Below are 20,935 nucleotides of genomic sequence, written 5' to 3'. Positions count from 1 at the left end.
TTTAACAGCCTTTGTCCCCCCCCCCCCTCCCAAGTTTTACGTTCCTTTCGAATAAATCGTAAAAAAGTGGCCAGCTTTTTCTTTTTCACCGAAACTGCGTCACAGTTGTTTATGCAAGTCCGTATTTTTATAAACCTAATTAAGCAAATATAATCAATTATAAGTAGAGATTTATTTCATCAATTAAATATTATAGCAAGTACTGTACTTTGAATGTTTTGCATACTTTCTTGTATTTCTATATATCCCGGTATACTTTTGTATGTTGTGGAATAATTTTACATAATTTTGCATAATTTTGCATATTTTTTCATATTTTTGTATGTTTTTGTATATTTTTGTATATTACGTGTATTTTACTCTTGTTTGGAATTTTACTTTTCCTATAAATGCATATTATTTAATTATTATTTAATTATTAACAATGCTCTCTTTTCGCTAATTATGTTTAGAATGAAAACGAAACAAATCTTTTTTTTTTACGAATAAGAAAGAAATAATTCTCAATTACTATGAAAATAGTTTTAATTACAATATCGTGTTTCACTTTTAATAAACCTACTAATGTTGACAGTAATGTTGACATAATTTCCAAATTATGTTATGTTTATGAATATATATAATTGGAAGCATAGGCAGGATCTGAAATATAAATTTACTAATTCAAGGGCTAGTGAATAATTGTTTACCTTAATATCTAGAATAAATAAATCATTGATATATCAATTATTGCCTGTGTCAAGGGATTATGTCTCAAACATTGGAATTGAAAAAAGGGAGGACTTAAGCTAAATTCGTGGAATAATTGTCGGTAGAAAGCAGAAGAATTTGCTGAGAGCGCGTTTATCGTTCAGACGATTACTTTCGCCGCGATAATGTCGCCATAATGGAGAAAAAGGCGACCAGATAAACAAGGATCGTAAACAAGAAATTAAAATATGCAAATGGTTGGACAGGGAATATACCTATAAACGAGGGTACTTTACAACGTTCTTGTACCGTTAAAATTACTATTTCCAAGTCCACCTTATTTCAAGATGAACTTTGATCTCGTCGTGTATGAGCGATCACATTAGTGATTATTACATAAGTATAAGCGTGTCTAATGCGATCCATCTAGGCACACACAGCTTGAATATCAAGTTCAGGATGAAAAGAAACGAAACATTCGTGTGGGAAAATATTTTTTTATGGAAATATCACTGGATGCATTTTTCTCCTAGATTTTTGTCGTGGATTTTTCTCATACATCTTTTTCATCGTTCTAAATATAAATTAGATCTTTAGAAAGTGCGAATGTATTATAGAATATGTCGATTTTGCAACTTGCAGATGTTTTTATAAACGTTATTTCAAAATGTGCGTAAGCAATTTTAAAATCGAATAATCAAATTCCATATTACCAAAACTGTTCTTTTAATTGGTTATGAACTTACACGCGTATTTTTATGCCCTCTTCACCGTTCAAAAAATTAATTTTTTATTAAAATTTCATAGATATATTACCCATTTTCAGAAAACTAAACTTGTATTTTTCAAGTTGTATGACTATCGAAGTTGTTTGAAATAAGAAAGATGAACAAAAATGGTCATGTCTCGTCCATGTGCTGCATCTATTATTAACGAAATAAAAGTTAATATAATTGTTCTGTAAATATCCTTTACTTTAACGGCAACGATCCTGTTGAAGTCCAAGAGCGACTAATTGTAAGAACCAAATTTCATCCTTCCCCTTAAAATTAAAAATTTCATTTAATAGCCGCATATATAAATCCTTTTCTTACTGCTTTCTCATTATCATTATTAAACCTCGTCTACTTGATATCCACAAAATTACCATTTACCATTACATGTTTCCAAAATATTCTCCTTATCAATATAATCTATTCAACCCCACATCTAATTTTTTTAATTAGAAATTTCATTTAATCGTCACTTACGTAGAACCCAATCTCCTGCTCTCCATTTTTCTCAAAACCTCTTTCATTGCCACTACTAAAATCTCGCCTATTCGGTATTCGAAAAAATTACCATTTACTGTTACGTATTCCCAAGATATTCTTCTTATCAATTTAATCTACTCCATACTTAATTTTCTAGCATTCCTCCGTCAACAACGTTCCTGTCGAAGGCTAAAGAACGACTAACAATCATCCGTGTTGCTTCGCGCTCGCCGGTCGGCGAAGGAGCAGGACAAATAAGACCAACTAGTCTATGGTGGAACAGAGAGGGCAACTGCATCGTTGGAATAACAGTACTCTCACATTGGTGAACGCCGTCGAAGCACGGTACCGTTATCGGTTACCGCGTTACCACGCCGACGAGGACCAGCGACGGAAACCAGAGAATCCAGACTGCTCCTCAGCTTCTCCCGTAAGGCTCCTCCTCCACCTCCTCCTTTCTTTCTTCGTGTTCTCGTTGCTCCATGTGTTTCCTTGACCCCACGCGTCCTTTCCCGGACAGAATAAAGATGTTGGTCACTAGATATACGATGCCAGTGAAAAGTATTATTATCAAAAGTACTATTAAAAGTATTATTATAAGTATAATGATACTATAATGGTATCATAAGTATACTGATATTTAGTATGGATCGAACGCTTCTCACTGTTTCTAGTTTTTAGTTGCTTTATTACAAACCTGTTTGTTATTTCTTTTGCATCATACCTGTCTTTATAGGAATTTTATGCAACTTTGCAATTTCAAATTTTCTACAAGTGTATAAAAATGTGTTAATAACTTTTGTATTAGATATTTTTCACGATGTTGTTGACAGTCACTTTATATTAGATATTTTTTACTGCGTTACTGATAGTCGCATATTCTGGAATTTAGTTTTATACATGCACATATTAATAAATGGTGACTTGTATTGAAGATTTAAACATATTTTGTAAAATTGTGCCAGCTTTTATTAAACTTTCTTCCGTCCGCTACCGTATATATTCAGAGTAAATCTCGTTATAGTTGTTTGATAGTCTGATCTCGGTTGAACATTTTGGTTTATGAGCTGTCTTTTTGAATTTATAGAGATGAATTCGGGACGATGTTAATGGATTAACAATTTTGGTTTGCTTTCTATATGCTAATCTCAGGTCGACTCTTTGGACTTTGTTTGGACCGGATAAAATGGCATGGTTTCTGATGATTGTCGTTTAGTTGAGTGGAGGATTTTAGGGCTGGGATTTTTGGATTTTCTGAAAATCGTAATTAGGTACTAATTGAAATTTATTGAAACTAAATTTTAAAAATTTTAATTATTAAACAGTTTAATTGATAGACATTTTCATTAACAGATCATTATCTGAATAGAAAATATTCTTTTTAGAAAGTATTCGCTGTATTCTTTGGAATAATTGTTTTTGGGCCGCAAAAGTCGAAAGAGTTAAGAGTGTCTGTTATTTTCTCGAGGGAAATTGTTCGTTAGAAAACGTCTCGAAATTTCTTCGATAGTAATCACACGTGTTCCTGCTGTGAGAGACAATGGAGTTTGGTTTTCTTCTGTAATTCTACTTCGATGTAAGTGTTTCAATTTAGTATTATAATGGTAATAAGAGACAGGAACGTTTTTCAGTTCCTCGATACTTTCGGTCTTCCCTGAATGATGGTTACCACATTAAATGCACAGTAATTAGCATAATATACGTAACTAGTTTTCGACCTACTTTCCTACTGTTGAATTTCTTCGGCTTGCTAAAGCGCAGGAGTTTTAATAAACTATCATTACCAGTAGTATATTGTAGTTTTCCAGTACCTTTTGTTCCACAAAAGCACTCATCGAGTACGTGGAAACGTTTAATCGTGATCTTTGAAATTTCGAAATTGGTATTCCCGTGTGTCCTACTTTTTCTGTCTCTTTTTGAAGAATATTCCGTACGATAGATACAGTGGAAAAGGAACGAAAAGAAACAGAAATGAAACAAATTTTGTAAAAGATGTTTTTGGAAAAATGAATACCTAAATTTGTAGCGATCGCTTAAAGAAACATAAAATGTCTTTAATTAATTGGTATTTCTCACGATCGAGAAAAGATTGGCATTTTTCTTATTAATATTTCCTACTATTCAAAATTAATATTTTCCTCTTTATCTTTCAAAAGGAAAATCAATACTTCAAATCATCGAATTCTATCTCAAAATATTGAAGTGTATAATTCTCCTCAACAAGCAAAATAAACAAGAAGAAAGATTATCTCTTCACATCTTCCAAACTATCCACTTCCCTCAAAAGTGCAATATTTCTCCAAAAAATAATTCTCTAATATATTCCAAACTGTGTTTATTTTCTCAAAAAGGCCGATAGTGACAAATTTTCCTTAAGAATCGAACGAAAACTAACATTTCTTCAAAAACTAATTTTCTAAGATCGTCTATGCTCCGAAAAAAATGATAAAATACCAAATCTCCATTAAAAATTCAAAAGTTAACATTTCTTCAAATATTCCAAATTTTTGTGAAAAGCCCAAAACCGTTAGATTTTCGTCGAAAATCGGTCACAACAATGCTTCTCATCTCTTATCCACGCCACGAACGTCAAACTCATGAGAAATAGATATCGATATTGGACCAATTAATCGCAATGATGCGTACGTGTCAGGCGAGGCACGACGCACAAGATTTCCGGTAAAAAGCCGCGACCAGACATTCACCCTTCCCGTGGAACAGCAGAAAGGCTCTCTCCGTCGATCTTCATCCTCCTGCTCCTCCTGTTCTTCCTCCTTCTCCTCGCTCCAGCGTGGAGGAGCCGACTCACTGGCTAGAGAACTCGAGTCTCTCCTGCGGAACATCCCCGGCAGTTTCACGTCGACGGTCATCCGGATCGACTCGTGGCCAAGGTCGATCGTCAACGGCAACGTTCTTTTCGCGTGAAAAACGTCGGTTTTTTCATATTTCTTGCTGAACAGCCGATTGTCTATTGAAGATCTGTGAAATTATAACAGCTGATTATCCATTGAAAATTTGTGAAATTACAAAAATTGATTGTTCATTGCGACAGTTGATAATCTATCGAAAATTTGTGGAATTACGCCAATTGGATTATCTATTTGAATATTTGTGAAATTACAAGAATCGATTGTCCTCCGTTACAACGATCGATTATCTGCTGAAAATTTGTGAAATTTGAAATCGAACAAGTGTTTCTTACATTTCATTTCATATTGTGGTATCGATACAAAGAAGATGGAGGAGTCCGGAGAACCGTGGATCTATACGATCTAAGTGATCTATACGATAATATGGGATTCGTGGCGGTGGTGCGCTGGTGTTTTTCGAGAAACTTTAGAAAACTTTTGTTTAGGAGACTCTGTTTGAGGATTTTTGGGCGAAATTGAGATCGTGGAGCATTGGAAAGTAAGTGGATGAATTTTGATATCTTGTTGCATATTCGAGATCACGTTCTACAGAAGCGTCGATGGACCTCTGACTCTGGAATACTATGGTGGGGTACTGTGTTCTCCATTTATTTTTGATTTAGTTATTTTTTAGATATCGTAGTTCTCTGTTATTTATACTTTCTTGTATCCGACACGAGACTGTTTAATCATTGGTTTGAACTTGTTTGAAGTAGATATTATGATATTAAAATTGTACTTTTCAATCATCTTAATACCCTACTTTTACTCATTTTCATTATGTGTTAGGCTGTTTAGAGTTCACATTTGCTGATAATCTTCTGGCATGGAGAAACTAAGGTTATTTAATAACAGATTTGAACTTGTTTAAAGCGAGTAGTATGTCAGATTATGAATATTTTTCAACCATTTAAAACTATCTTTCTATATTCTCCCTCATATATCATAGAATTAGAAATACAAATGAGGAATTAGAATTAGAAATACAAATATCATCTACCTCCTCGATTTTAAGCAGATATCTTCTTCCATCATCTGAAATTCGAACGGTTGCTTAAATTGTACTTTCTTCTACCTAGATTTTATTTATTTATCCGAAATTGGCATTTCTACCGCAAAGAGACGACTCCGATACGATTTTCCCTGGCACGCGAACAGTTTCGTGCGTCCGGTTACTTCCGTTCGTTTATTCGATTCCCATTAGACCGAACTCGGCTAGTAAACGAACCGTGAACTTGGTAATTGCAAGTTGAACGATCCACACACGCTTTAAATCCGGCCGCGCATGTTAGCTTCTCCACGCGATTCGTCGACACGTGATGCTGTAATCTGTTTGTCGACCTTAATACCGTTGCCTTCAACGCGGTGAACGAGGATCCTTCGTCATCCGTAGCGCTGACAGTCGCCTAAACGTCCAACAATTGGTTTACCTTGTAATTGGCTGTAAATTAATGGAAACTGGCAAACCAAGAAAACCAGTGGCTTAGAAAGATTAATAGCAGAGTAGAAGAACAAATGTTTTAATATTTCGATAGAGATCCTGAATAAGAATTTTTAAAATAATATAAACCTTCTCCCACGGATCATTAAATTTTGAATATCTTAATTTTTGAATACTTCAAATATTAGATATTTTAAATTAAAGTTGATATTGTTATTATGTTTCAAATGTTTGAATCTTTTAATATTCGGAACTTCAAACTTTTTAAATTTCGGCAAACTTACATTTGTATTCAGTAACTTTCAAATCCTACAGGATTGCAGTGGATATAATTCGGTCTCTTTCCTTCCAAAGATTTGAAATTAAAGTAGAAAAATTAAATAAGCACGAATCTTGTCCAACGAGGTTTAGTCGAGACGAAAATAGGAATATTTAATTGATGTGGCTAAAGATCAAAGAGACGTATAACTGTGAATCGAGTCCAGTTGTAAAATTTACCCTCGTTATTCATCTTGAGTAAAAATTAAACGCATGCCTTAATTGTCCTTAATTGACCGTGCCTTAACTTAATGAAGCATTCAACAAGATTCCATTTTGTAAACGCACCTGAAACAAAATAGTGGTCCATAAAGTTGAACAAAATCTGTTTCTCGTGTTCACGATGCGTTAACTTTACGACTACATCTTGTCAATTAGATTCATTTTATTTTTAAATCAAAAAAACAATACGTTTTAAAATAAATTGCCAAGGAATTAGATTAGAATTTTATCAGTCGACTTTCGTGGTTTCATAGTATGTACGTGATACCAAATATTCAAACGAAGAACATAAATTAAAAATCACTAGGATTTAAACGAAATTTTCATGATATTTATAAACGAAACACATACGTAGGATTTTCCAACACAGAAATATATTTATACAAAAATTATTTATTGGCACATACGTAGGATAGAAACTAAATCATTAAAACAAATCTTGAAAGAAATCTGCAATCGATATTATTGTGTTACTAAATCAAAATCATTAGATATAATATTATTCCATAATTCGAACGAACAAGTATTCGAATTGAAAGTTCAATTGGAAATCTATGACCAGGATTCCAATCATGATCATCTCGAAATCGATTCGTTCCCGTTGCCGTAATTAGCTGGTTGGATCGGTAATCGTCCAATTTTCGATAATCAGTTTCGTCACGACCTCGGCGTGCAACGGTGAACACGTGAACAGATGGGCTCCGTTTACGTGTACGTGTCAGCGACAGTTATTCCCCATAATACGCGAGCCGACAGACGCCTTTCTGAAAAGTCCCTCGATCCGGCTAACTGTAAAAGATTTCACGCTGCTTCGTTTCCCAGCAGAATACGACGTAAAATTAGAAATTCTAATTACCAACGGATACGCTGTACCTTCGACTTATTTTCGACAGAATTTCATACGGTTCGCGTTAGAAATTCTTTTATCGGTTATTCTTTATTCCTTTTTCTTCCATTAGGCCACTTATACAGGTTTGAAGTGGAATGATAAAGAGTAGCGTTAATAACTAATCATGACGACATCGCTAATGTTTTTGAGGATATCAATATCTAAATGTCGAGTGGATCAATTTTTATATATAATCGGGGACAAAGTTTCGCAATGACATATTGGGTTTTACGTAAGTGAGAATTGAGTGGCGGATTAAACGAATTCTTTCGTTGTATGGGGAACGATGAAATTTGGCAATAAATTGGCTATTTCTACGAAAAAAAGAATTGAAATTTTGTAAACCATTTTAATTCTACAAGAAGAGAATGAAATTTGGAGCCAAATAGAAATAGAAAATGGAATACACTTTTTGTTTCGAAAAGCGTGAGATTTAAGAAGGAAGAATTGAATATCGAATAAGGAGGGATTGCGATAGATGTTTGGTTCTATAAAAAGAGGATGATATCTGCGGACGATGGATTGGAAATTTAATAGTTAAGAATAGAAAAAAATAGAATTGAAATTTTGGAACTGTGCAACAGTCAACGTATTAAAAGAAACGCGACGAGCCTCGCGCTGAAAATCGAGCGGCGGTAAGCTGATGGCATGCACGCGATAATTCTACACGAGTGGATATCGAGTACCGCGTGCCCGCGATTTCTACCGCGGTGAACAATGCTATCTTTCGCGAAATGCAATCCCTTCTTCCCACTTGGAAAACCATATTCTTCGTGTGATTGGCGAGCTTGTAAATGAGTGACGGCGCGGCGCCACGAGTGTGAAAATTTCGCTGGAATTCGCTGATGCAACAATAGCAAAAACGTTCCAGTTATTATGTTTTGCGAGCAGACACGAACTATAGGCAAACAGCGATTCATCTGACATAGTTATGGGACAGTAAATCTTTTCGATGATATACGCGGAACGTTTGTCGGGAATCATAGGCTGAGAAATGTTCGTAGGAACGATATTATTAGGTTAATTAGACTGATGATGTTTATGCAATTTCATGTTCTATGAATGCAACTTACAATATGAAACTTTAATTAGAGCTTTGAATATTTCATAAATTTCTGCTCTTTGTTAATGTCCCCAAAACTTAAATCAACACCCGTAGAATTCTATATAAATTATAATGAACATTCTTCATTGATGATGTTTATCATTTAGAATGTAAAATGTTAGGTGATTAAGTAGCTCAAAAACAAGTAACCTGATAAAAACTTGTCCTAGCTATTTACGATCCAGAGATACTTGTTAAGATGGATAACCGATCATAAATGTCTCACAATCTCTGTTCCAACAAGCACGTTTCACGCTACATGTTTGAAAAGGATACAGTCGATGGCCTTGATTAAAAGTACCGCCTCAAAGGGTGAAATTACGAGCTGCCCGCCACTTTTACTCGAGCCCAGATTCGAAACGGTGTCTGTCGATCGTTCTTCATCCAGTCTCGTCTTGCAATTACAGTTTTAATTGCCATTATCCGACGTGATACGTATTCTCGAATAAATTTAACGCATACTGCGGACCAGCAGCAAGGGTCCGTGGAAACGAGGTGAGATCCTGTCCAGATCTCACCTCTTTCGAATCTTTCGAACTTTGTTAACTGCCAGTGTTTCTGAACAAATTTCTATCGAGCATTGAGGCGTTCATTGTTTATTCTTAGGTTCGATACAGATGTTACGTGGTTGATTTTTCAATAGCGACACTGTATAATTAAACAGGTTTATAAGCCTACATAAATCCCTTAAATATAAAATACAGTAAAATCTCTATGTACATGTTTTGAACGCATTAAGACACATATTGTTAAATATATAATAATTTACGTGGATATCTTTGTGTTGTACTTCCATGAATTAACACAATTAAGCGAAGATGTATTGATCGATAGGACAGATGGTGTTTCCATGAAATAAAACACGATTTTTACATTGAGTTTGTATTTAACCTTTCAACATTTACATAATACTTAACATTTATATAATACTTAATATTAATTAGACTTCTAAAGAACAGATTTCTGAAATAAGTAGATCAGTTTCTGCTTCATAACACTGTATTATTTATTAACACTGTATAAATACACAGAGTGTATATAATATAAAAAAATATATAAAATATCGAAAGTATGCCATTCGTCGTTACAATATTTAGCGAGTGAAACAAATCTCTCTACTTATTTTCAGATTCTATCTCTTTACTTGCATTTATAAAAATTTAAGTTGGCATAAATATCTGCAGTCTAGTTATAAGAATTGCTGTTTGATATAAAATAATTACTATTTCATTGGTATAATTAATCGATAAAATTATGAAAGGAGATCGCACATACATATTTAGAAAACGATTGAGACTAGATATCCTTCATAAGGATGGTTGAATTGTTCCAGAACGAATGACGTCGCTCGATGAAAACACGACGAAGAGAAAAGCTCCAGGGAGCTTAAAAGAGATACAGACGTGGATCGTGCTCTAGTTTAGATCTAGAGCCGAATATGTCTTGCGTGGGAATGTCCTGTTACGAGGATGGCTTCCGGTTGGCTGGTCCCGCATCGGAATGCTCCCTCAGAAGCAAGGCTCGCATCGATGCCCTGTTCGAAGATTCGAGGTATGATTTTCAGTTAGTAATACAATTCAGACTCGTTTTAGAATTTTTAATACAACTTGATAAATTGTGTTAACTCGCCTTACAATTTTTAATACAATCCAGTAAAAAAGTACTATACCAAACTCAAATAACAAACGATACACTTCTTCATTAATTTCGCAAGACAGTACAATTTTTATAAAAAGATTCCTAAAAGGCTACAGTGAAACTTATTGATTCAGGTCGATCTACGGATCGAACATTGGCGGTTGGTATGGCGCGGTATCAACCATGAACTCGAATCATCTGGAGGACATGGGGGTGGACGAGCAGAGAAGGGTGAACAGCGCCGTGCAGGCGAGGATCGAGGCGATGTTCGCTTCCGTGGAAGCCGAAAGCGAAACACCTGGAGAATGCGCCGCCGCGATTTTACCGGTAAATATATCGATTACTTTCCTCCGTGGTTCTTCGTCATTTTCGTGCCACCAAACACTTTTCTCTAGTCTTGGGAACCTGTAGAACGATATTATCGCTCATTGTTGGTACACTCATTAATCAAACTCGTCGTTAGTATCACCGTTAGTAGTGTATTGATCCCCAAAGTATGCATACAGTGGCGTTTATGTTAAAATGTTCTAGCCTTTGTAGCCTTTGTACTTAAATATTACAGCGTAAGTTTCAATGCACTTAACTTAATATTATTAAATACTCGACTTACATTCAAATATTATTAAAAGATGTTTCTTTCTGCTTTTACTGCCAAAGTTTCTTACGAGGGAATTTTTCTTTTATTAAATATAGAAAATATCACAGTGTAAATGTTAATGCACTTGTCGTTTCAAATGTCGTTAGAAGACATTGCTTTCCTTTCATTGTTGAACTAGAGTTGACCAGAAAATTCTACGTTCGAATTTCTTCTATCGTTTGCATATTCATTCGTCGAAATACGAGAACGAAGTCGATTCGATCGAAATCAGTTGTCGTAGAGTCGAATGCAGCGCGGATCCGCGCAACAAAGATTTCACTGCAATTAGACGGGATCACGAAGAAAAAGAGGATTTTCACTTATGTTAATTCGATCGTACGGCCGCGTCACCGCGTCCCTGCCCCCGTGCACAGAAAAATCTCGGGGAATGGCCATTCGTTCCACTCTCGAGACGAGTTCGCAGCTGTTCGCGCCTTGGCCAAGGATTCACCTACTTCGCGGCCTGAAAATCGCCTCGAAACACGCACCGACCGCGTATTTCATATTTCGCTACGAAAACCTCGGACTTTTACGGACGTTACACGAAAACGCCTCGCTGTCTTTCCTTATTGCTTTTCTCGTTTAATTTCATTGCATTTTTTAAAAGAAATATTAGCAGAGCATACGAATAGACTGGGGATTTTTATGCATTCACGAGGAATTTGAAAATCCAAAATTGTACGTAATATGGAAAAATATTTAAAATCATGAAGCAATATTTTGCCTGAGTTTCATTTTTTTAATTATATCTGCAAAAATACGAATCTGCATAAATACTCGTAGTCCAAATATGGGAAATATGAGAATATAAGAAAGAATAAAATATTCGAACGTCAAACGAGTTTGCTAAAATATAAAATGTTCTAATCCTTCTAAAAATAAAATTTTATATAATCCTCACTTACTCGACAATTCGTTCGTGTACAAAAATCAACGAATATATCGGATACATTTACGAATGGAAATAAAATTGAGATCGACGTATAATTGGTCTGGTGAACTGCTTGCTCGTTCGAAGACGAAGAGAAGCGAAAAAATAAAAAGGTAGAAAAAGGGTAATAAAAATAGAATTTTTGCAGTTTTGTGCTCAACTGGAATATGGTCTGGAGTTACTTCTAGTTAAGTATGAATTTAGGTGGATGATTATGAAGAATATTTTTCGAATATTTTTGTTTAATGTCGAATTAAATATCTTTGCTATCTGATGCTTCCATACAGGCGTGTATTAAATAATATTTAGTTGAATGAGAGTAGAACGAAACGTGCTGGCAGAGATTAAGAACGTCGTAACACTTAATATTGCGTACTACTAATTATGCGACACGGTCGAGCGCAGTTTTCATCGAGTAGGAGGCGAATATCGTTCTTGATGTCTAGGGAACGGTGGAAAATATGCCAATGAGGATTGTTCGTACTATGGAAACATTATTTCCGTTCGATTTCAAGTTCCATCGCACGATATCGTGCCATAATCTTTTTCAAAATTTGATTTCTCCGGGGAAAAGCCTAGTTGAAGTACATAGCTGAAGTATGAAACATAATTGGTGTAGAAATCGAACGATATATTACATTTTCTTCAATTCAACAGAATGATACAGGACTTTCTTTCTTTTTTTATTTTTCATAGTTCTTCCTCTCCAAGTTACATTTATTACATATTGATTACGTTTGATTTACACTTATGGTCCACTTTTTAATTAGCAAGCTTAACATTTCTCGTACTTAACATTTGGACTTCAAATCTACAATTTAAACTTGACCTTAGAATGTACAGTGGAATCTCGGTTGTTCGAGCCCCGTTTAACCGAAGTGTTGTACTATCAGAGGTGCTCTGAACTTTACGGTAACTTCATTTTTTTTCGAAACTTTAACGCGAAGAGTACGAAAGTATAAATAGTCAAGTATTGTGAAAGTAGTTAACAAAACTTTCAACCGTTTAAATAATTAATTAAACCTAAATACGTGTTCAACATCGTACTATCAAAAGTTTTCTACGATTTTACGATTTTATAATTTATGAACTTTATAATTTAGAAAAGTTAATAGATTATTCCGTATTATCTCTGTTTTCAACTATCCGAGATCGGCCGGGTCCACATCACCTCGGATAATCGAGATTCTACTCTACCTCTTATTCTCTATACTTTTACATATAACATAACAATATAAAATATAAAGATGCAAAAATATAATATAAAATACACAAAATAAAATTTGTTTTTTCCAGTCATGTCAGTCCGGTGCTGAAAATGTAAAATCATATTCTCCCGAACGTAATTACATAATTAGAATTTAGATAAAAAATTGGTTTATCTGTTAAATATTGTAAAAGGTACCATACTTTGGACATTTCATATATTTTCATCCTGTCATCATTATATACATCCTGTGCATTTATGCATCTTCAAATTTTTCATAAATACTAAAAAGTCCGCAGTCTCTCGATAAGTACCCTAAGTCATTCTTAAAGACAAATTGCATGACTTTCCTCGAGCGGCCGTGGTCCCAGCGATTTTTAATCATCACTTTCATTCCGTTCACGATTCGCGAAGCGTGACGGGGCTTGCTCCTGACTATTTGGAGCATTGAAAAATTCCCCTTCGTTGCCGCGGATCGGTATGCGGATTTTTCTTATTGCCCCGCTTTTATGGCCTCCCTCTTCCGCATCGTTTCGTTGCGCCATCCTCGATGATGCCTTCGTCGAGGTCAGCAACAACTTTAGATCATTGCCTCGACGCCCATAGAGATACAATCTTAAGACCTGTAGAATTTCATCCACGCTTCGAATTGACGAGCTTTTATACTTATCAGCTCTTAACCATCCAATATGTAAGGATAAAGAGCACGTTTTATGAAAGATAGCGGCTCTGAGGCTGCGATGGGACGATAAAGAAAATGGGTAAGTAGGTTCCTGAGAAATTTGAAAAAGGGACGCAAGAAGAACTCATACAGCATCTCATGAAAAGCGTATTCGAACACTTGTAGAAACTTTCATCAATGCACGTATATAACGTGTTACGTGAAACATTCTGAAATTTCATTAACACAGATCTATGAAATTTTATACATAATCGAGCAGAGAATCATTTTCTAAATGTACAGTGGGGTGCAAAAGAGATACATAATTAATTCTACAAGTAATTGTAGAACTGCATTGTTAACATTAAATTGATTATTTAATTTTTCAATTATTGAATCCTAAAATTTTGAAATATATATGCATATAGGGGTGACAAAATATCTAGTACAAACAATATATGATAATGATAGTAATATTAATTTCACAAAGATTATACATTCAAGATAGTTATTAGTGTTTTTTGGATAAATATATATTTCTATTAAATTACATACATTTTCAGAATATCTTCAAACTTGACCAATACAATCATGAAAATCGCGTCTCATTAAAAATTTTTAAATGCTATTAATTTACTGCAAATAATTCGTAGAATTTATATGCATACTCACTGGAAATTATGTACATACTCGAGCTTGGTACATCCAATATATTCTTTTACGTATTTTATAAACCGTAAAAATGTCAAGGTATCCCAATTACAATTCTTTTCAAATATAATCCATTACCATATCGACTATTTGTCCATCATCTGCAAATGTGTGTCCCAATATGCAAATCAGCCTCGTCATTACATCAGAGGATGGCAAACAAAGACTCGTAGAATGATAAAAGAATATGTCACGTTGTTGTCTCTTCCAGAACAGGATAAGAATTCGTCATTTTACTGCCTTGATTACAACCACATAATTGCGTTTAGAAGTAACTTCTTCATTAAGATCCATTACAGTCTATATCTTCATGAAATAAATATCCATTCCTTAGAAGACACGAGAGACCGGAATAAAAATGGCACTTCATCGCGTGTTTCGATGTTCTTCCAATGAAAACACGCTGCGTCCCGTAACTACAAAACCTCAGAGAAACTTTCAATTTTTATATATTGTATCAAAAATATTTTACATGTCCAAACGAAGTTTGAAATTATATTAAAAAACAAGTTAGCCTTTCCTTTCCTAAAAAAAAGGCTAAATTACGTTCAATGGAAAAAGGAAACTCGTTAGAACGTAAGAAAAAAGTAGAGAACCGTTTATCTTCGTTTCATAATTGCAAAACCAGCATGACATCCAAATTGTACAAAAAAGTGGAATTGAACAAGTTGACTCAACAATCGAACTCACGACAAAAAGAAATTGCAATAGGAACTTTCAGTTTGGCTGCTCACTTCTAAATATTTCTAACCGGACTTATCCTATCTGTTATATCTCATACCAAGTACCTGTATAAAAATGGAGAAAATGGTTTCGCGCTTATGACAGGCAATATACTTTTCGTTTCGTTCATGGAAGATAAGGAGATAAGGTTTAGTAAGTATTCTAAGCGTGAAGATAACCGATACTTTACGTTTCGCTTTTAATGGAAACGTGTTTCGCGCGCATCGTGAAACGTTTTACACTGGTCGTAGTTGGGGCTAATGGCCGATGAAAACTCCCGATAACGGCGCACCATCGATTAATCTACGTAATTTACACCGTACTTGCATCTTGGTGAACTTTCATTATCCTGTCGTTCGTGGCGCGTCCTTGTGCTTCTAGTAGAGCTATTACCTCTTTCTCATCCTGGTGATGTCGGTAAAAAGCGAGGTGCCTGCCACGAACATGATGCTCTTCGATATTTTCTAATTTAGAGTACTATAACGATGTATCGAAGAATCTAAACATTCTATTGTATTTCTTGTAATTTGGTGCACTATGAAAAAGGGGCTTAAGTGTCCATTAAATGGCCATTAAATGACCATCAAATTATCCTTCCAGGTGAAATATATGGGCGCAGCACCTGTGGGAGGTCGCGTGGCAAGCGTTCGAGGCCTCCAAGAACCCCTACGTCAGCTTCTGGAAAGAATCCAATGTTCTGTGCGGGCGGAACTCGAAGTCTCCAGACGAGGGTTGACTTTCCGCACGTCTGACACCTGCGAGAAGAACAACCCCTTTCGCAGGATCGCCGTGTGGAGTGCACTGAGACTTCGTAATAAACGCATGCCATCGGGAGAGCTGCATCACGCTTTCTTGCCGTTGGTCGGTGATCACGAACAGAGCCAGACAAGCGAGGAGAAGCACGCAGACTTGTACAGGTGAGCATGGCGATGGAAAGCGCCATCAGGTGAAATTAATAGCGTTGTGGCTACCTGTAATTAATTTTCAGTTCACGCTTGGATTGCAAAAATTACTTTGAAAAGGTTTATTCGGTTGATTTCAGGGAAACTTTGGTTTGAGAAACTTTGTTCAGGATGTGGATGTTTCAGATTAATCATTTTAGAGTTTTATGTATCTCAGTATTATCATGGTTTTAGGTATTTCAGACGAGCATCTTGAATTTTTAGGTATTTCAGGAATTTTTAGATAACCTTTTTGGGGTTTTAGGTGTTTTAGATAGCCAAATTTATATCTTGTGGTATTTCGGATAATCGTCTAAAATTTGTATATATTTTAGATAATTAATCTGGCTTTTTAGATGTCTTAGGTAATTATTTTCAGCTTTTAGGTATTTCAGGTAATGATTTTAGGTTCTCAGATTTATTACGATGATAGATATAAATATAAGAAACGATTGCTTTTTAATTACTCTACATTATTCTCCGTTTTTGAGGCGTATTTTTCAATCGTTGGAATAGTTGATATTTTTTAATTAGCGTTATACTTCATTCAAACAAAAGTCCAAGTAGAACTATAAAAATAGGTTTACAACGATTTAGGAAATTACAACTAAATTTAAAACACACGTGTTTCAGAACAATGCGTGGCCTGAAAACGACATCAGACCACTATTCACCGATATTTGCAGTAGTAATGCGACGACCAGGGGCGACCAGGTTACTAGAATGCCACGCGTTCGCGTGTGAGACGGAAGAGGATGCAGTGGCTGCTGCAGCGACCCTCTACAGATCTTTACTCGCTGATTTGGATGCGAATCGACGTCGGCCAAGGCACACGAACGGCGTCGGTTGCATGAGCATAGCCTCGGTAGCCTCCAGCGTCAGAGAACCGAGTCCAAGCAGCAGGCTCAGCACCAGAATGAACATATTACAATCGGAAGCTATCAGATCGACTCCTCAACATCCCGTGAGACCTCCAAGAACGAAGAAAACCTCCGTGTCCAGTTCGGTAACGGAAGAGGAAACTGAAAAATCATCTGGTTTACAAAAAGCTCCCAGAAGAAAGAAGAAAAATTCTGATATCAAAGCAGAAGACGTTTTGGAGGCTCGAGGAAGAAGAAAAGAGGCTAGTCCGAAAGAAAAAATTACTCCAGTGGTCCAGAGCTTCAGTCCTATTCAGACGAACTTCGACTCGAAAGTTTCCAAGAAAGAGGAACGCGAAAATTCGAAGAATAAAACGTTCGGAATTAAAAAAGAAATAAACGCTCCTGAAAAAATCGAAGTAGAAAACTCGAATAATTCTGCGAACAAGATTTACGACATAGGGGCCAATGGATTCTATGAGACAGTCTCTAACAGATACGAGAAGCTTCCAATAATTGGAAAAGCGGGGAAAATCGAGAGCCCGGCGCAAGAAACTCCGATTAAAGAAGCAGATGACGTGGAGGAAAGAATGTACGAAAAATCTCACGGTTCCTATGACCTGAATAATCCTGTGTCCTCGAGAGATGCGTCTAAGGATCAAGAAACACACTCTGCGAGGTCAGACGTTGTAATCTACGACAGGATCGACAGATCAGGCTGCAAGAGCGAAGAAAACGCATTGTACGAACGAGCTTTGAAGAGAAACAGCAAAGAGAGGCTCTATGAGGAACACTTTAAAGATGTTGATAAAATATACAGTCTTGCCCAGGAAGAAATTTACAGTGGCAGAGGTAGCAAACTGGGACCAGGGAAGATAAAGAGTTCGCAAGAAGATATATTCTTTGGTAGATCCTGTAATAACGAGATTTATCAGTTGAGCCAGGAGAGTCGTGGGGATTCTGTGTCAGTGGAACGAAGAAGGTCCAGGGACCAAGAGAAGATCACACCTGGAAGACGAGTGAGCAGAGTGGTTACCATGGATAAACCTTTGAAGAAGCAACTCAGCGATTCCACATCGAATTTGAATTTGATGGAGCATAATCAGCCAAGAGTCAGGAAGAGAAGCAGAGCTGGAAGTGAACCACCTGTTAGCAGGTCTGAGGATGCTACGAAGGCTCTCGAGGAGACTAGATTGAAGAGATCTCAGAGTGATATAGACGTGGATAGAGGAGATTTGATGACCAGAGTCGAGTTGCCCAGGAGAGGAAGCTTTTTGAATCCTGGAAGCGCTAGGAGACCTAATAGTATCAAAGGTGGCACTCCTTTGGGATTTACCGAACTTTTTGATGAGTTTAGGAATCAGGAGGGTCTGACTAGTGTCGACGACATCTTGGCTGCTATTATCGGTAAGTATTAATCGAGAAAGCTTCAAGATTGAAGATTTACTATTGTTTGAATAATTTTAAGGGACTTGAAGATGCAGATTTATAGTTGACCATATTGGTTTTTTTTATGAATTACAACTTTCTCTTTTATAAATTGTATGGGAATAATATAGAAACGATGACGAGGAAGAAACGTATATTATTATACCAATATTATTATAACACTTCCTCTTACTTTTATGTTAATAATATTATATGTATTCTTTTCTTTTAGTATCAGATTAATTGAAAGCCAACCTTTCATTTGTTATTTTTTTTCTGTCAACTTATATTGTGAAATTCTTTTTCTTTTATACATATAAGTTTCGTTTTTTAATTAACTTCTACACGTTGTGTACTATTTCACTGTGCCTAGTCCTTAATAGGTTAATATGAAATGCTTTTCTATTTCATATTAAATGCTTCTTCTATTATCACATTCTATTACTATTTTATTTGATCCCTCTAGATCCTGAAGGCATGTCATTCAACGACTTGAAACCCTTGTACAAAGAGTTCTTGTTAAAATTAGCCGCCACATTGACACAGGATGAGCTATATCAGAGATCAGCGAGCATAATGAGGAGGCGTCGAAGGCCGCAACGAAGACGATCCAGTCGTCGAACCTGCTTACTTGGCAGGGCCATCAAAAGGTCTGTGTCGAGGTTGAAGGGTGGACCGACGGAATTCACTTCCGTGATCTTCCCTGCGAGAAGACTGAACGATAGTTTCGGTAGTAGCTCTTCTTGCGACGCCAGGAACAATCATAGGAATCGTGTATTGGCTAATAAATTGGGCAAGAGAAGATCTTCGTGGAGGACGAGTAAAAATGGCGCCTGCCATACTACTTCTGAAGATAGCGACACTTGTAAGTATTGTAATATATTTCAGCATCGTCTCGATATTTCTAATTTCTTAATATCTGACATTAAGATGATACAAAACCGATGTATCCGTAGGTGTAAAACTTTCTGAAACAACGTATATGTTTATATACCGTAGAACAGTTCGTACAGGCATTTTTCAGACAATCCCGACAATCCGTCAAAGAAATGCTTTGAACAAAAATATTAAAAGTTTCAAGACGACCTTAACTTTTTATGGGATTCAAAATTTATTGAAAACTTTCAATATCCAAATGTATAGCGCACTGCAAGTTGACTAACTTTCGTTCCAAACGTTTCTTTGGCAGATGATCGGAAATGTACATATATTTCGTTTATAGAGCAGAAAATTTTTGTAGTCGTATGAAAATACTAAAAAATGATACGAAACTTAATGTACTTAAACCCAATTAATTAATATGTAAAATAATGCAATATGTTCAAATATATTTCTCTTTTTTTTTCTTTGTAGCCACTGTAAAATAAGTTTGACTAAAACCCGATGATATTTCTGTTCAGGCAGAAGACTAAACAGAAGCGCAGGAGCGGCAGCGAACAGGAGCAGCAGCGGTTACGTGAGTTGCAGCGAGTGTAGCTACGATTCGGAGTCGTGCACCTGCGTGTCAGCGGACAAATGCTACTGCTCGTTGTCGAGGAGGATCCCGACGCAGCCTCACGTTCCTCCAAACACGGTGGTATGTGCTTGTGACACTGACAGCTGCTCTGAAAGCAATAAGTGTTACTGTGCTCGGCAGCCGATCCGGCCGACGATACTGGAGCAGTTAAGGCAGAGAGGCATCGTGCCCTCTGAAGGCACCCTCAGCCGAGCCGGAAGCCCGGACAAAGCTCGAGCGGTCAAGACCGGCAGATGTCGAACGCCTTCCCAAGGTTTGGATGTACTCAAGGTAATTCGAAACGTAAATACCCTAATTCCTATACAGGGTGAGTTGTAAATGTTCGTATTTCAGGAGATGAATCTATAGGCATTGCGATAAGTAAAAAACATCTGATGAAAACACGTACCATGTACTTTAGTTTTTCAGTTATACAGGGTGGTTGGTAACTGGTGGTACAAGCGGAAAGGGGGTGATTCTACGCGAAAAAAGAAATCGAAAGTATAGAATAAAAATTTTTCGTTCGAGGCTTTGATCGATCGATTTTGAATCGATCAAATCGATTTTGAATTTTCGCTCGGTACGTTATTTCTTTAATTTTTAAAATTTTAAAATTTTTAAATTTTCAAATTTTTAAATATTTAAATATTTAAATTTTTAAATTTTTAAATTTTTAAATTTTTAAATTTTTAAATTTTTAAATTTTTAAATTTTTAAATTTTTAAATATTTAAATTTTTAAATTTTTAAATTTTTAAGTTTTTAAATTTTTAAATTTTTAAATTTTTAAATTTTTATTCTATATTTTCGACTTCTTTTTTCACGTAGAATCAACCCCTTTCCGTTTGTACCACCAGTTACCAACCACCCTGTATAT

General features: G+C 35.8%; 1 protein-coding gene across 4 annotated transcripts in view; it reads left to right on the top strand.

The window, feature by feature from the left end:
- Positions 1-20,935, top strand: part of LOC100749993 — a 26,727-nt gene that overhangs the window by 2,249 nt on the left and 3,543 nt on the right. For 2 of the 4 annotated variants that reach the window (XM_033319781.1, XM_024366429.2), the window contains 7 exons: positions 2,101-2,288; positions 10,161-10,378; positions 10,600-10,792; positions 15,936-16,252; positions 16,910-18,543; positions 19,031-19,429; positions 19,965-20,350. In XM_033319781.1, the coding sequence (XP_033175672.1) occupies positions 10,266-10,378; positions 10,600-10,792; positions 15,936-16,252; positions 16,910-18,543; positions 19,031-19,429; positions 19,965-20,350 (3,042 nt within the window). In that variant the 5' untranslated portion in view covers positions 2,101-2,288; positions 10,161-10,265. Of the gene's footprint in view, positions 1-2,100; positions 2,289-2,840; positions 5,352-10,160; positions 10,379-10,599; positions 10,793-15,935; positions 16,253-16,909; positions 18,544-19,030; positions 19,430-19,964; positions 20,351-20,935 lie in introns of those variants that run through there. The other 2 variants (XM_024366431.2, XM_024366430.2) reach the window with 2 other exon arrangements.

Source organism: Bombus impatiens, unplaced genomic scaffold (genome assembly GCF_000188095.3).
Source record: "Bombus impatiens unplaced genomic scaffold, BIMP_2.2 scf_0217, whole genome shotgun sequence".
Classification (NCBI taxonomy): Eukaryota; Metazoa; Arthropoda; class Insecta; order Hymenoptera; family Apidae; genus Bombus; species Bombus impatiens.
This window is presented reverse-complemented; position numbering and strand designations above follow the sequence as displayed.